This window comes from Salmo trutta, chromosome 21 (genome assembly GCF_901001165.1).
Source record: "Salmo trutta chromosome 21, fSalTru1.1, whole genome shotgun sequence".
Lineage (NCBI taxonomy): Eukaryota > Metazoa > Chordata > Actinopteri > Salmoniformes > Salmonidae > Salmo > Salmo trutta.
The window spans coordinates 16,026,212-16,042,439 of record NC_042977.1 but is presented as its reverse complement, the minus strand read 5'-3'; the positions used below and the strand labels follow the sequence as shown (position 1 = coordinate 16,042,439).

The window sequence follows — 16,228 nt, the reverse complement described above, 5'->3', positions numbered from 1 at the left end:
GGTGTGTAGACTTTCACTAGCGACTGTACTTTTAAATGCACACGCGGTTTTTTTTCCTACCCCAGATTCAAAGTGTAACATATTGAGCTTTGTCGTGGTGCTGCTAGGAATAATATTCAAAGCTGCATTAACAGTACTTAAATTGTGATTATTATATTATGTTTGTGCTTTAGGATGAACTAATAATAACGTGTTTTGGAAAAATCAACACAAAAACACTCCATGTGTTCCTGCTCTGGCAGCTTGCTGCTCTCGCTCCCTCATTCCCTTCCCTCAGGGAAACCATATTAGTCTGCATATTGTAATCAGCTGTTTTGGTCCTGCTATTGCTGTGCTATCCTGTTATGGCAGGTGGAGATTTTCTTCCCATGTGCAATTACCTTTCCCCCCCCAATCAACCTTGCCCACTGACCTCTTGGATAACACAATGAATACACTGCCAGTCTGCCTTAATAGAATTAGCCCTTACAAAACCAACACCTCTGTGACATCTCGCCCGGGGGGTTACAAAGAGGCACAAGCTTTTCATTAAAAAAAATACCTTGCCAATGCCAATTTAGCATGTTGAGAGTGAAGTGCGGTGGACAGCTGAAAAGGCTGTAATGTTTATGATTTAGGACTTGATTCTGTAAAGTCTTCTAACGTATTAGCCGAGCTCATTTGTGCTATACAATACAATAGACTGTCATTACATTTCCAATTACAACCGCGAGCACACAGGTCGCAACTGGGATAACCATTGACATTTTCACTGAAATTACCAGTGTTGCATTTATAGTCTGCAAAGGATTTGTCTAATCCAACATCTAGAGACCCTATTATTAATAATTAGACAAAATGCTTAGTGTTGGGAATTGCCGGCATAATATAAGCATCTTATTAATATGGGTTCACTGGAAACAAGATTGTTTTATTTATTAGAACAATCGCCACATGGCAGAGGGGGAAAAGCGTAAAAAAAAATGTGTATTTGAAAATGGTTTTGAGCCTTGACTGAGGCTGGAGCTATGAGACGATAAGCAGAGGAAATGTGCAATATTTAACCGATTTAGGGCAGCAGCTGCTGGGTATGGTCTTTCTGATTCATGTCCCATTAAAGCTGATACTTCAGGCTGTTGATAAGCACTCCAAAATATTTCAATGAGGACTGAAGAGGGAAGCGTGACATTAAGAATGATTGGGATATGAATGTAACTACATCATAGGATCAGGGCTTTTTTCTCACTAAGTGACCTCTCGAGAAAAAAACTTTGGGCCCTAGTTATTTTTCCTGGGCCTACAGTTTTTCTGGGGTCAGTCACAGGGTCAGAAAAAATGTCTGGCCCTAGAGATGAACATGGAGCATAATGAAAAACAGTTTGTATAGAGGAAGGGAAGAGGATACACATGGCAGACTTACATCACAGCTCTTCTCTGGGTTTCTCTTCCAGTGTTTCCTTTCCGCCTTCTTGGCGCCCGTTGAGTGGATGGCAGCGTGGGTCTGCACCCTCGGGTTCAGAGACAGGATACTCTGTGGCACATTGAACATGGCTCATTAACACAGGGCGGCTTATTGACCCAACACACTATTGTGAAATAGACAATTCGTGTCTGATTCACAATAAGCTGTGAGAGTGGGTTGCAACACCACAAAGGTCTCAGTATTGAGTGGGTTTGAGAGTAGTACATGTGAGGAAATGCAGGTTATATTGGAAGAAACAGAGACGTAAAAAGGAGAGAGCATTGAGGCACATAGGAATTGTTTTAGGCCGAATCGTTAATGGTAAGAAGGATTTTTTTTGTGTTTTAGTATAGCATATGTTTACCTTTAGGCTACATGTTTATATGGAGAGAAAATGTCAATTTCTACACTCAAAAATAATCATAAAGTAAATCATTTTAAAATGTGGCCTGTGACACTTTGCTTCTTGAAAGTCCAATATCTTGAAAACTTGACTGCTGACATGCAAAATATTATGGGACTGTATCAACAGTGGACTAATACAAAAATACTCAAAGATAGTTCTTTAATGGATTTTCCCTTTAACACAGATTGTGCTAAAACACCATCGGATTGTGATATCAACCTGTATTAATTACACAGCACATTCATCTAACTCATCATTCACAAGCAGGCAAATGCATCGTGAAACAAGACCCACATTGAGGCTGAGTACTAGATTCTCATCCTGTGAGGCATCTTTCTCTGACACACATTGCCCATTGATTCACGGTCGCCAGTCAAATGATCATGGTACGAGCAAGTCTTTCAAGATGGACACAAATGTAGAGCAGGGTCCTCTGTTCAGATGGCAAACACAATTAACAGCCAAGCTAACTGAGGGAGAGGGAAGTAGGGGGCATAAACAGAAAAGGAAACAGCCATCACTGGCACACTAATACTCATTTCATGCTCTTTGTAGGGTAAAGGGGAACTATGTCCGCATTAGTTTCAGTACACACGACTAGCACGATCAGATAAAAGGAAGAACAGAAAGGCCAAGCGCAAATTGAAACGAGCTCCCCTTTGGTGCTGAACTGAGACTTGAAGGCAGCTTGTGAGGTGGGTGCCAGCCGGATAATACCATTACAGCTTGAAACACAAAGCAAGCAGATGCAAGATGTCATTCAACAGAGACCCGCATACCAATGAACACGGATGAAAGCCCTACAGCTCTTAGTACGTTTATAAGTAGAGTGTAAATTGTGGTACGCTGTTATCAAATGTTTCAGAAATAACTTTTTGGTCTTGTCAATATTTCAATATTTTTTCAAGTAATGACACAAACAACAACAATAAAACGGTGCTGCTATCTGTACGTTATTATTTTTCTTCGGTTTCAGTGGGGGAATGAACCGGTCAGCCAAACCTGAAGCAACAATTTGCACTTCAGTGAGAAACTGATTTTCTATCGCGCACAGTGAATCTATTATTAAAACCACTATCAATGTATGTAAGGGAAGTATAGAGTACACTCTGTATTCAGCCTATGGCACAGTGCCTGTTGTGTGGAAACAGTTGTATTATTTTTGAGATGCAGAGCATTTGTGGTATTCTTTATCAGACTTTGCCTAAGATTCAATTTTCATTCATTTCTATAGTTAGGCTACACTCTAAAAACACCAGAAAATGAACCAAGTACAGTTCTAAAAATTGCTTTCATTAATATTATATGATATTGATAACAGCCCTCTATTTTATTAAAGAATAAGAATACATTATCAAACAAATAATTTGGGGAAGTGTCTTGCTATGCCTTTAAGGTAGAGAAAACCATTCCCACAGGGGGAATCCAGATATAATTTTAAACACAATTATATTCTCCTTTCCTCGCAGTCCCCTGAGGAGCAGTGGAGGCTGACTTTATCAGTCTTCATTGATCACACCCGGCACCCACATCACTAATTCCACAGAGTCAGTAAAATCACAACCACACACTGCAGAAATTAGGAAGCGATGTCAGCCTTTTAGCAGTGGTATTTAAACTCTGGATTGCTGATGCTATGTTTCGGCCATTGAGAGGCTTGGAGCCACCAGTCAGCCATATTGCCACTCCTCAATAGGAGCAGTCCTCCATAGGAATGAATGGAATTCTACAGTATTTCAATTAAATGTTTCATGGACAAAATGACATGTATTTAAGTATTTTTTGTTATTGTAGTGGGAACAGTAACATTAACATTATCTCAGAATGCCATTTTGCATCTATTGTATAATAATGCTAAAATATATGTATCTGGAACTTGTCTTTCAGCATCAGTAGAACAAGCATGACTCTCCTCCACGAGTCATACAAGGAGAATGGCCTAATGTCTCCCATCAAAAAGAGAGCTGGCCCATGCAATCAAAAGCAGCAGCGCAGTCATCAACTACAGTACATGCACCATTTCTTCACCAACTACGAAGTTGGGAAAACACGTGTGGACCTGAATTGCGATAACTGCAGTGGGCAAAATAATAACAAGTTTGTGCTCTGGTATTGTGCCTGGCGGACCATGCACAACTCCACCACAGTCTGAACGTTCCCTTCCTGATCACAGGCCACACCAAGTTTGCCACCGACTGGTGCTTCGGCCTCATCAAGCAGCGCTTCAGAAAGACCAGAGTGAACACTTTGTCTGAGATTTCTGGTGTTGTGAAGGACAGCACTGTGACAGGGGTCAACATCCCACAGCTGGTTGGACTGGAGGATGGTACGGTGCTGGTGGAAAGCTATGGCTGGCAACAACACTCCGTACTTCAGGCCGCTGACACAGATCAAGCAGTACCAGCACTTCAGGTGAAAATCATTTTCATTGCATTGTATGAGGTTATTCATCTTATCTAAACTTGTGAGGTGAATTGATCAGATTTTTTGTTGTTGTTATTCCCTGTTTTACAGCTTTGGAGCCTGGTGTTATTGTCGCCAAGGAGATTTCGGAGTGTCGGGACCAGGTCTCAGCTGCTGTGCAACGCTGATATCCTTCCTCCCATAGACGGTCTGCCTGTACAAGCACCACCTGAACCTGACACAGCTAGACAAATATATATTTTTGAGAAGATCGGGGAGTTTTGCAACGAAGTCAAGGGCAGGACAGAAACAGGCTCTCCGAATATAGATTCCCTTGTTCATTCGTGGTTCGGACGGACCAGTCATCAGCACTATCTGCAGTAGAGGTCGACCGATTATGATTTTTCAATGCCGATACTGATACCGATTATTGGAGGACCAAAAAAAGCTGATACCAATTAATCAGCCCATTTTTTAAATGTATTTATTTATGTGTAATAATGACAATTACAACAATACTGAATGAACACTTATTTTAACTTAATATAATACATCAATAAAATCAATTTAGCCTCAAATAAATAATGAAACATGTTCAATCTGGTTTAAATAATGCAAAAACGAAGTGTTGGAGTGTTATAGGACTATTTCGCTCTATATCATTTGTATTTCATAGACCTTTGACTATTGGATGTTCTTATAGGCAGTTTAGTATTGCCAGTGTAACGGGTATAGCTTCCATCACTCTCCTCGCCCCTACCTGGGCTCAAACCAGGAACACATCGACAACAGCCACCCTCGAAGCATCGTTACCCATCGCTCCACAAAAGCCGCAGCCCTTGCAGAGCAAGGGGAACAACTACTTCAAGGTCTGAGAGAGAGTGACGTCACCGATTGAAACGCTATTAGCGCGCACCCCGCCAACTAGCTAGCCATTTCACATCGGTTACACCAGCCTAATCTCGGGAGTTGAAAGGCTTGAAGTCATAAACAGCTCAATACTTGAAGCACAGCGAAGAGCTGCTGGCAAATGCACGAAAGTGCTGTTTGAATGAATGCTTACAAGTGTCACGTCCTGACCCTTGGAAGAGGTAATTTTCCATAGTAGAGTGGTCAGTGCGTGACAGGTGGTTGTTTTGGGGGGGTTTTGGGTTTTCTGTTTATATGTGGGCTTTTGCTGGATTTCTATTTCTATGTTTTGTTTTCTATGTTTTGGCCGGGTATGGTTTCCAATCAGAGGCAGGTGTCTATCGTTGTCTCTGATTGGAAGCCATACTTAGACAGCCTGTTTTTCCTTTGGGTTTTGTGGGTAGTTGTTTTCCGTTTTGTTCATGTACCTGACGGAACTGTTGGCTGTCGTTTTGTTACTTTTGTTTAAGTGTCGTCATTAAAAGAAATATGAGCACTTTACACGGTGCGCCTTGGTCTACTCATTTCGACCCATGTGACAGAACTACCCACCACCAACTGACCAAGCAGCGTGCATTCTCCAGGAGGATGAGCGGGAACAAGCAGTATGGCTCAGAGGAGTGGACCTGGGAGGAGATCCTAGATGGGGCAGGACCGTGGACAAGGCCGGGAGAATATCGCCGCCCGCCGGAGGAGATAGAGGCAGTGAGGGCGGAATGGCGATACTGGGAGGAACGGCTAGGCAAGCAACTGGAGGCCAAGAGGCAGCGGCAAAAAAAGAAATCTGGGGGGGGCACACGGGTAGATTGGCGAAGGCGAGGTTAAGACCTGAGACAACTCCCGTGCTTACCATGGGGAGCGAGTGACTGTAGAAGCACCGTGTGATGCGGTGGTGCGCACGGTGTTGCCCATGCGCACTCACAGCCCGGTGCGCTCGGTGCAAGCTCCTTACTGCTGCCATGCTAGAGTTGGCATTCAGCCAGGAAGGAGTGCGCCGGCTCAGCGTTCTTGGTCTCCGGTGCGTCTCCTCAGCCCAGGTTATCCTGCGCCAGCTCTACGTACGGTAACCCCAGTTCGCCAGCTCAACCCAGTGTGGCCTATTCCAGCTCCCCGCCCTTGCCGGGCTTGGGTCAACATCGAGCCAGGACGGGTTGTGCCAGCCCTAAGTGCCAGACCTCCAGTGCGCCTCCAAGGCCCAGTGTACCCTGTGCCTGCTCCGCGCACTCTCCCTCCAGTGTGCCACCATGGCCCAGTACGTCCTGTGCCTGCTCCTCGCACTCTTCCTCCAGCGACGCTCCTCAGCCCAGAGCCTCCAGCGACGCTCCTCAGCCCGGAGCCTCCAGCGGCGGTCCGCAGCCCGGAGCCTCCAGCGGCGGTCCGCAGCCCGGAGCCTCCAGCGGCGGTCCGCAGCCCGGAGCCTCCAGCGGCGGTCCGCAGCCCGGAGCCTCCAGCGGCGGTCCGCAGCCCGGAGCCTCCAGCGGCGGTCCGCAGCCCGGAGCCTCCAGCGGCGGCCTGCAACCCGGAGCCTCCAGCGGCGGCCTGTAGGTCAGAACCTCCAGCGGTGGTCTACAGCACAGAGCTTCCGGTAATGATCTACAGTCCGATTCCTCTGATAATGATCCACAGGCCGGTGTTACAGAAGCGGAGGGATCTGCGGGCGGAACGGGGGTTACGCCCTGAGCCGGAGCCACCTCCATTGCTGGAGGACCGGAGGGAGAGGAAGGGTCTGGGTGTAGCACATGAGCCGCCATAGACGTTTGTCACCCTCCCTTCCCTCCCTTTGTGTTTGGGGTTGTTTTTGTTGGTTTTTGTTTGGGTGCAGTCGGGGTCTGCACCTTTGGGGGGGGGGGGTACTGTCACGTCATGACCCTTGCAAGAGGTCATTTTCCATAGTCGAGTGGTCAGGGCGTGACAGGTGGTTGTTTTGGGTTTTCTGTTTATATGTGGGCTTTTGCTAGATCTCCATTTCTATGTTTTGTTTTCTATGTTTTGGCCGGGTATGGTTTCCAATCAGAGGCAGGTGTCTATCGTTGTCTCTGATTGGAAGCCATACTTAGGCAGCCTGTTTTTCCTTTGGGTTTTGTGGGTAGTTGTTTTCCGTTTTGTTCATGTACAGTACCTGACGGAACTGTTGGCTGTCGTTTTGTTATTTTTGTTTAAGTGTCGTCATTAAAAGAAATATGAGCACTTACACGCTGCGCCTTGGTCTACTCATTTCGACCCATGTGACAACGAGCCTGCTGCTGCCACCGCTCAGTCAAACTGCTCTATCAAATATCAAATCATAGACTTAATTATAACATAATAACACACAGAAATATGAGCCTTAGGTCATTAATATGGTCAAATCTGGAAAATATCATTTAGAAAACAAAACGTTTATTCTTTCAGTGAAATACGGAACAGTTCCCTATTTTATCTAACGGGTGGCATCCCTAAGTCTAAATATTGCACAACCTTCAATGTTATGTCATAATTATGTACAATTCTGGCAAATTAATTACGGTCTTTGTTAGGAATAAATGGTCTTCACACAGTTCGCAACGAGCCAGGCGGCCCAAACTGCTGCATATACTTTGACTGCTTGACGGAACGCAAGAGAAGTGACACAATTTCCCTAGTTAAAAGAAATTCATTTTAGCAGGCAATATTAACTAAATATGCAGGTTTAAAAATATATACTTGTGTATTGATTTTAAAGAAAGGCATTGATGTTTATGGTTAGGTACACATTGGCGCAATGACAGTGCTTCGCCCGTTTGGCGAAGTAGGCTATGATTCGATGAGAAATTAACAGGCACCGCATCGATTATATGCAACGCATGACAAGCTAGTTAACCTAGTAATATCATCAACCATGCTAGTGATTATGTTAAGATTGATTGTTTTTTATAAGATAAGTTTAATGCCAGCTAGCAACTTACCTTGGATCCTTGCTGCATTCGCATAACAGGTAGTCAGCCAGCCACGCAGTCCCCTCGTGGAATGCAATGTAATCGGCCACAATCGGTGTCCAAAAATGCCGATTACCGATAGTTATGAAAACCTGAAATCGGCCCTAATTAATCGGTCATTCCGATTAATCGGTCAACCTCTAATCTGCAGTGCCTCTATTCAAATGACTCTCTCCTAACACATAAGTTGCTGCTACAATTTATTTTTGTTATCCTGCTGCTCAGCCACTTTGCCCCTGATTTTATGCATATACAGTAACTACATCGTCTATCACTGATATCGTTATTGATATTGTTCTTGTACATACTGTATATTTTATTTTGACAAAGTAACAAAGTAATTTGGCTGTACCGTTTAAACCTTCTGTAGAGACCCATCCTCTTAGCAAGACTTATAAATATACAATGAATATTGATATGTGTGGTCGTAACATGATTTTGTGACATACCACAACAATATCAAGTGTCCACCACATAAATATATGGTGCATCCACATAAATATATGGCGCATGGATCTGTTTATGTACTGTACATGTGCACCGCACTCAGGTTTCAACTCAGGTTGCATGGCCTTAACTTATGTATGAATACTATGTGATAAGTGCGTGTGTAACAGTATATGAAGTATGCTAATGTACTGGTGAGAAGGCATTTGGGCAGTGGTCAAAAGTACTTAAGTAAAAATACTTTAAAGTACTTGTCACGTCCTGACCAGTATAAGGGTAATTTGTTATTGTAGTTTGGTCAGGACGTGGCAGAGTGTATTTGTTTTATGTGGTTCGGGGTGGTGGTTTATTTAGTAGGGCGTTTGATTTATTTTTTCCGGGTTTTGGTTTATGTTCTATGTTTTGTACTTCTATGTTCTTTCTGGGTTGGTGTATTTCTATGTGTAGGTTAATGGGGGGTTGGACTCTCAATTGGAGGCAGTTGCTTTCTCGTTGCCTCTGATTGAGAGTCCTATATATGGGTAATTGTTTGGGTTAGTGTTTGTGGGAGATTGTTTCTTGTTTTGCGTGTGTAAGCATGACAAGACTGTTGTGTTGATCGTTAGTTCTTCGTTGTTTGTTATTTTGGTTTTAACTTTATTTTAAAATAAATCAAGATGAGCATCCACATTCCTGCTGCGTTTTGGTCCTCCATTCCAGACGACAACCGTGACAGTACTACTTAAAACATATTTTATTTTTTTTTGGGGGGGGGGGGGATCTGTACATTACTATTGATAGTTTTGGCAACTTTTACTTTTACTTCACTACATTCCGAAAGAAAATAATATACTTTTTACTCCCTACAATTTCCCTGACACCCAAAAGTACTCGTTACATGTTGACAGGAAAATTGTCCAATTCACACACTTGTCAAGAGAACAACCCTACTGCATCTGATCTGGCGGACTCACTACACACAAATGCTTAGTTTGTAAATTATGTCTGAGTATTGGAGTGTGCCCCTGGCTATCAGTCAATAATAAAAAAGAGAAAATAATTGTGCCGTCTGGTTTAATTTAAGGATTTTGAAATGATTTATACTTTTACTCAAGTATGACAATTTAGTACTTTTTCCACCACTGGATGTGGCTGGGGGTTATAGCATTTCTTTCACATGACCCATCAATTTTTAGACAAGTGTGTCTGGGTAAGTGTCATCTAATATTTATAAAATATTTTTATCTGAACACTTTCTGTTTACCTGGACTTTTTCCTTATAGTAGGCTACTTCCCCTTTTAGTCTTAATCTTTACTTCATTACTCACTGTTTAGCACATGACCTCATGTGAATGCTTAAAGAGATGGGTGTGGCTGGCTTAAGAGGGTGTGAACAATGCTGAATGGGTGTAGACAAAGGAGAGCTCTCCAGTAGGTACCAAAATATTCAAATGCCCTTTTCTCAAAGGTGAGTTGACAACTGTATCAACTTTCAAAGCAGAATTACTTTTCCATTGTTCCTCAAAAATGCTGTGTGTGATATACCATTTTGTAGCTCTGAGTCTCTATTTTTATCCAATGTAAAATATTTTGCTACATAAGACCGAATCCAGGTGGTGAGTATATATAGTAACAGTCAAAAGTTTGGACACACCTACTTATTTAAGGGTTTTTCTTATTTAATTTTTTTACATTGTAGAATAATAGTGAAGACATCAAAACTACGAAACAACACATATGGAATCAATTAGTAAACAAAAAAGTGTTAAACAAATCAAAATATTTTCTATTTTAGATTCTTCAAAGTAGCCACCCTTTGTCTTGATGACAGCTTTGCACACTCTTGGCATTCTCTCAACCAGCTTCATGAGTCTTGAACAGTCTTGAAGGAGTTCCCACATATGCTGAGCATTTGTTGGCTGCTTTTCATTCACTCTGCGGTCCAACTCATCCCAAACCATCTCAATTGGGTTGTGGTTGGGTGATTGTGGAGGCCAGGTCATCTGAAGCAGCACTCCTCCACTCTCCTTCTTGGTCACATAGCCCGTGGGTCATAGTCATATTGAAAGAGAAATGATAGTCTCACTAAGTGCAAACCAAATGGGATGGCGTGTTGGTGCAGAATGTTGTGGTTGCCATGCTGGTTAAGTGTGCCTTGAATTCTAAATAAATCATTGACAGTGTCTCCAGCAAAGCACCCCCACACCCTCACACCTCCTCCTCCATGCTCCACAGTGGGAACCACACGTGGAAATCATCCAATCACCTACTCTGCGTCTCACGAAGACATGGCGGATGGAAACAAAAATCTCAAATTTGGACCCATCAGACCAAAGGACAGATTTCCACCGGTCTAATGTCCATTGCTTGTGGATCTTAGCCCAAGAAAGTCTCCTCTTATTATTGGCCCTTTAGTAGTGGTTTCATTGCAGCAATTCGACCATGAAGGCCTGATTCACGCAGACTCCTCTGAACAGTTGATGTTGAGTTGTGTCTGTTACTTGAACTCTGTAAAGTATTTATTTGGGCTGTAATTTCTGAGGCTGGTAACTCTAATGAACTTATCCTCTGCAGCAGAGGTAACTCTGGGTCTTCCTTTCCTGTGACGGTCCTCATGAGAGCCAGTTTCATCATAGCACTTCATGGTTTTTGTGACTGCACTTGAAGGAACTTTCAAAGTTCTTGACATTTTCCTTATTGACTGACCTTCATGTCTTAAAGTAATGATGGACTGTCGTTTCTCTTTGCTTATTTGAGCTGTTCTTGCTATAATATGGACTTGGTATTTTACCAAATAGGGCTATCTTCTGTTTTCCACCCCTACCTTCTCACAACACAACTGACTGGCTCAAACACATCAAGGAGGAAAGAAATTCCACAAATTAGCTTTTAATAAGGCACACCTGTTAATTGAAATGCATTCCATGTGACTACCTCATGAAGCTGGTTGAGAGAATGCCAAGAGTGTGCAAAGTTGTCATCAAGGCAATGGGTGGCTACTTTGAAGAATCTCAAAAATAAAACATATTTTGAGTTGTTTAACACTGTTTTGGTTGTTACATGATTCCATTTGTGCTATTTCATAGTTTTGATGTCTTCACTATTATTCTACAAAATAGCAAAATGAAGAAAAACCCTGAGTAGGGGTGTGTGTGTTGAACACTGCACTGTTCAACACTAAGTCATTTAGTGTATATATAAGTCATTGTTCACTCATAGATTTAGCCTACATACAGTCAGAGATAATTTTAGTAGGACACCAATGGTCCTAGTAATAGGCTATTGCAGTATGGTAACTTTATCTTACTTTTAGGTTCAACATCATGAAACTGAGGGGGGTATGAAGAATAACACAGTGCAAACAAAGAGCTCTGTCAGTCTCCCTCCAATTTCCACGAATGCTATTTTGAATAGCATCATACTTCAAACAAACTTGACTAAGGTCTCAGAATGCCCAGAGTTCAGTACAAGAGACCCCAGCCACTCCCTTAGAGATTGTAGTCTTTCATAAAACTAACATATTCCCTCCCCGGAGCTGGATAGTTAAACATCAGCTGGCAATTCACTGTCTTATTGCCCTGTGTCTTCACCTGGAAATCGATAGATGAATTTCCACATATTGATCCGCCATGGGTGAGATAAAGCAACAGTATCCTACTGCACTGCACTGGGGGCATTCAGCAATATTAATTCAGTTCCAACATCTGATGCAGTGATACAGGTTATGGAGAGTGTAGGCTGTCCTGCTTGGGTTCATCCCTGAATATCGCTGTATTTAACTAGAATGGGAAAATTAAATCTAACACAACTTAAGGACATGGTCCAAGGCCAAATTCGATTGAAACCAGTTTATAGGCTAAAGCAACATAGCATTTCTCGCCTAGGGGGAGAAAGCATGCTTGAATCAATATTAAATTTGTTCTCTCCAGTTGCACATAATAAAATATAGTGGCTCTATTATTGTAAACAGAAATCCAAATATACTCTCTCAAATTGCAAGAAAAAGAACATGGTTGTGATTGGATAACTGTCCCAGCCAAGGGGACCTTATCTTGCACGAGGAGGAGGGCTGAGTTGAGGGTGGGAAGCGTTGCGGGGCAGAAGTTCAGATCACCACACGTTCCTGACCTCACAAGCTGGGCCAGCGTGTACTTAAACACACTATACCGGGAGGAGGAGGAGGGCTGTCGCCTGTGTTCAGGGGAATTATTTAACTAAAGGAAAAGGGGGCACCAGAAGATGGACGATGTGTGATTTAGCTCATTGTTGGGCGGAGAGAGAGAGAGAGAGATAAGAAGATGGGTGGGCCGGGGGGGGGGGGCAGTCTCATGTTGGCAAGTCCTGGAATGATCTGTGACTTGCTGATTGATTAACCGAGCAATCAAAGTGAACTTACCCAGGAGCTACATTTGCTAGGCCATCTATTTACATGTCAGTGGTTCTTTGGCGCTGCACACAATATAGAGTCACTGATTCCAATAGGTTAAAAGTTCTGCAATAGGTATAGCGAGATTAAGAGAAATAAGTGTATGTGTCAGGTAATCACCATGAAGAATCACGTTTAAAAGGGATAAGAGGAGAATCATTGACAGAATCACTGTAAAACTTCCCAGCAAACAGTGAACGTTCCTGCAACAGCTGTTTGGGCGCATTTCTAGAATGTGTTATCGGAACGTTCAAAGAGAAAACGTTACATCCACGTCATGGTATCATCCCTAGCTGGGAACATCTGTCAAATGAGAGACTGTTAGAAAGCTATTTTGACCTTGTCAGAACGTCCCTACTAACAAGGTAAGCAGACCGTTTTGGGGGTCTTTATAGTGTCAAATCATGTTCAGACCTCTACAAACAGGCCAGCAGACACTTTATGACGATCACAATGCCACAATACACCTGAAACAGAACATTCCAGGAAATCCAAATGTCCTCTTGGTTATTGTTGAAGAGATAAGATAAAGATTAGCTAGGCTATCGGTTCATGACCTCTTATCTCCAAGCACACTATGATGAAACGCCTGTGCATCCCGCCTGCATCACCTGAACCTGGACTAATATTCTCTCTTTTGGACTTATGGTCTTTGACAAATGTGTAAGTGAATGTTTTAAATGCGTGATATATGTGATAGATCCCCCTATAGCCCTATGCTACGCTTTACTCAAATGGTTAAATGACTGGGTTACATATCCTTGGGTTAAATATACAACACGTTATGGGTATAGTGTCATCATTGCGGTACATTATCAATGAGTGGCATACAATACGCTGTACGGCGGTAGAAGGATGTTGTGGAACATAAAGCTTATGCCTCAGTAGGCCTACATTAAAAGTGTGGTATACATCACAAAGATGATCACTCAGCTGGGGTATAAAACATGCAGTACCTCCAACACTTGTAGGATTATTCTAAGTGGTTTCATGCTTAGACTTACAGCCTTGATAGGAGAGAAACTCGTTATAGTCCTAGATGTTGACAGTGAGGCGGATGTCTGCGAGACACACGTTTCCTTGTCATCATTTAAATGGTTGGTGCCTATGTTGCCAATATCCTGTCCCTGCACTTGACTTGATAGTCCTGTTCTGGAGGCTGGCCTGTCTGGGTTCAGGGCCAGACATAAAGTGTATAGACCTTTCTGTAAGCGGACACATTAATCTCATTTCTAACGAACACTGATGGCCATCCTAGACATTTTTAATGAATCCGTGAGCACACACAAAGGTGCACGTTTAGCTTTCTCACAAAGGCAGGATATTAAAACGAGACGTCTCCAGCGCAGCACAAGATGAATGGCCGGTTTAATTGCCCCGCAGACGGCCGTTATTATGACATTTAGTGAGGTATTTTCGACAGCTGACAGGAGTCATTTAGACCACGTCTTAAGCACACCCTGACACGAGCCAAGGTCACATGAGTGTTGTCATAACAGCCATTAATAGAAATGCTAATGGAGGCCGTCACTTACCCCGGCACACTCTCCATTCAAATGTCTTCAATAAAAGGAAGTCTACATGTCACCTAGGCAGAGGTGTAGGTATTGTCAAAGGATATTATGCATGCCCATCCACCGGCATGTCTTGGGTTGGTTTAATACAATGATGCATTCAGTAATACCAGATATTATTGTATAAAGCTCATATTTTTTTTAGGTTATTGTAGGCTTATGTCATATCATTGATTACAGTATTTGCAAGGTGAGTCATACTAATTTACAAGCATTGATTATACTAGGCCTTCTTGTCAAATGGCAGATACAAAATATCCTTATTCCTGTTTTTTGTTGGTTCAGTCTACATAAGCTGTTTTGCCTTTAGTAAAAGTGGCCTAAGCATGTGTTGATAAAAAAATAAATAAATGTGTAGGCTATTGAAGTAGTGGAATCCCCATAGACTATTATTACAATGTTAAGGACAATTGTTAAAGCAACGGTTATTGGTTTGTAAATATTTTTTTTCTTAATCAAAATAGATAGGCATAATGCAATCATGTAACTGGCTGCACATGCTCAGTCCATGGTGCTGAAACTTCAGTGGTAGCTACAGAATGATTGGCTGGTATGAGAAGGAAGAATGAATTCTCGAGCTAGCTGAGGAGAAGCTGTTGCATTGTAGCTGGTTTATTCATTTATTTTTACATTGCGTTACCTGAACAAGTATGTGGGTCTATCACATAAGGAAAAGACTGAAAGTAGTCGGCAAACTTCCGTGCAAAATTTGCATGTGCTCTCTTAGACTGAAGAAATGGTCTTGTGGTGTCATTTTATCTAACACGTTGCTTATAATAACACTACCCACGACATACTGTTTTAAGGTAAGTTCTCTTTCTCCATGTAGCCTAAAATAACAAGTAATAAAAAATCCCAAAGAAAAATACCTCCATAAATTGTCAAACCTGAAGAGTAGGCTAATTTGTAAATACCTGCTCGCTGCTCCAATCCATCTAATTTAGCAGTTTGCCAACCCAGATGTATTTACAACATGGCTCAAGCAGGTAGGCTAAACACTGCGCAAAAAAAAAAGTTAAGCAAAAAGACACCTCACTCCCAAAACCAGGGGTCACAAATTGAGACTGCAAGTGGATAAAACAGATTAACAACTATAAAATCATGTACCTCAATGTCCGGAAGGTCTTTACTCAGCATGTTTCTCTTTTGGTAATTTAGCTGTCAGGTAAAACTCAAATAAACCGTTTGGTTTGTGTGTCCAAAACTTCTCTCGTGCTCTGTAGTAGCCTATTCCGGGAAGAAAAAAAGTCTTCCAAAGAGCCAGACTATTCCGTTCTCAGTTCGAATGCGCCGTCTGAAACATCAAATATTTATTTTAAAATGTGCATCCAGTTAAACACAGCTGCACATATGTTGTCCATAAACATTGCTGTGTTTTTTTGGACCAATAATAATTTTGTTCGTTCGAAATGGTGAAGCCAGACAAGTCGTCACACTGATAAGGGAGTTTGAAAGGTTAAAGTCTGTTATGAGTCCATTATAAGGTGAGGAGGGGGCACATAGCATGGATAACTGTTCTGCATCATGTTGAACTGTCAGCACGCGTCCCCCCTCCGCCCCCCCCCCCCCCACTGGGCAAAACACACACACATTGGCACACTTACATATACAAACTAATACAAATGGATGCTTTGTCCAGGGTCACATGTGCACTCACTGGGCACAAACTTGATGACGTTCAAACAAGGT

The 16,228-nt window shown here is 42.5% G+C and overlaps 1 protein-coding gene across 1 annotated transcript in view; it reads right to left on the bottom strand.

Moving 5' to 3' along the window:
- Positions 1–15,990, bottom strand: part of dpydb (dihydropyrimidine dehydrogenase b) — a 134,337-nt gene extending 118,347 nt beyond the window's left edge. The window contains exons 1-2 of the mRNA XM_029704503.1: positions 15,647–15,990; positions 1,400–1,510 (exon numbers count right to left, since the gene is read on the bottom strand). Coding sequence (XP_029560363.1) covers positions 1,400–1,510; positions 15,647–15,676 — 141 coding nt within the window. The 5' untranslated portion in view covers positions 15,677–15,990. The remainder of the gene's footprint in view (positions 1–1,399; positions 1,511–15,646) is intronic.
- Positions 15,991–16,228: the final 238 nt, after the last annotated feature.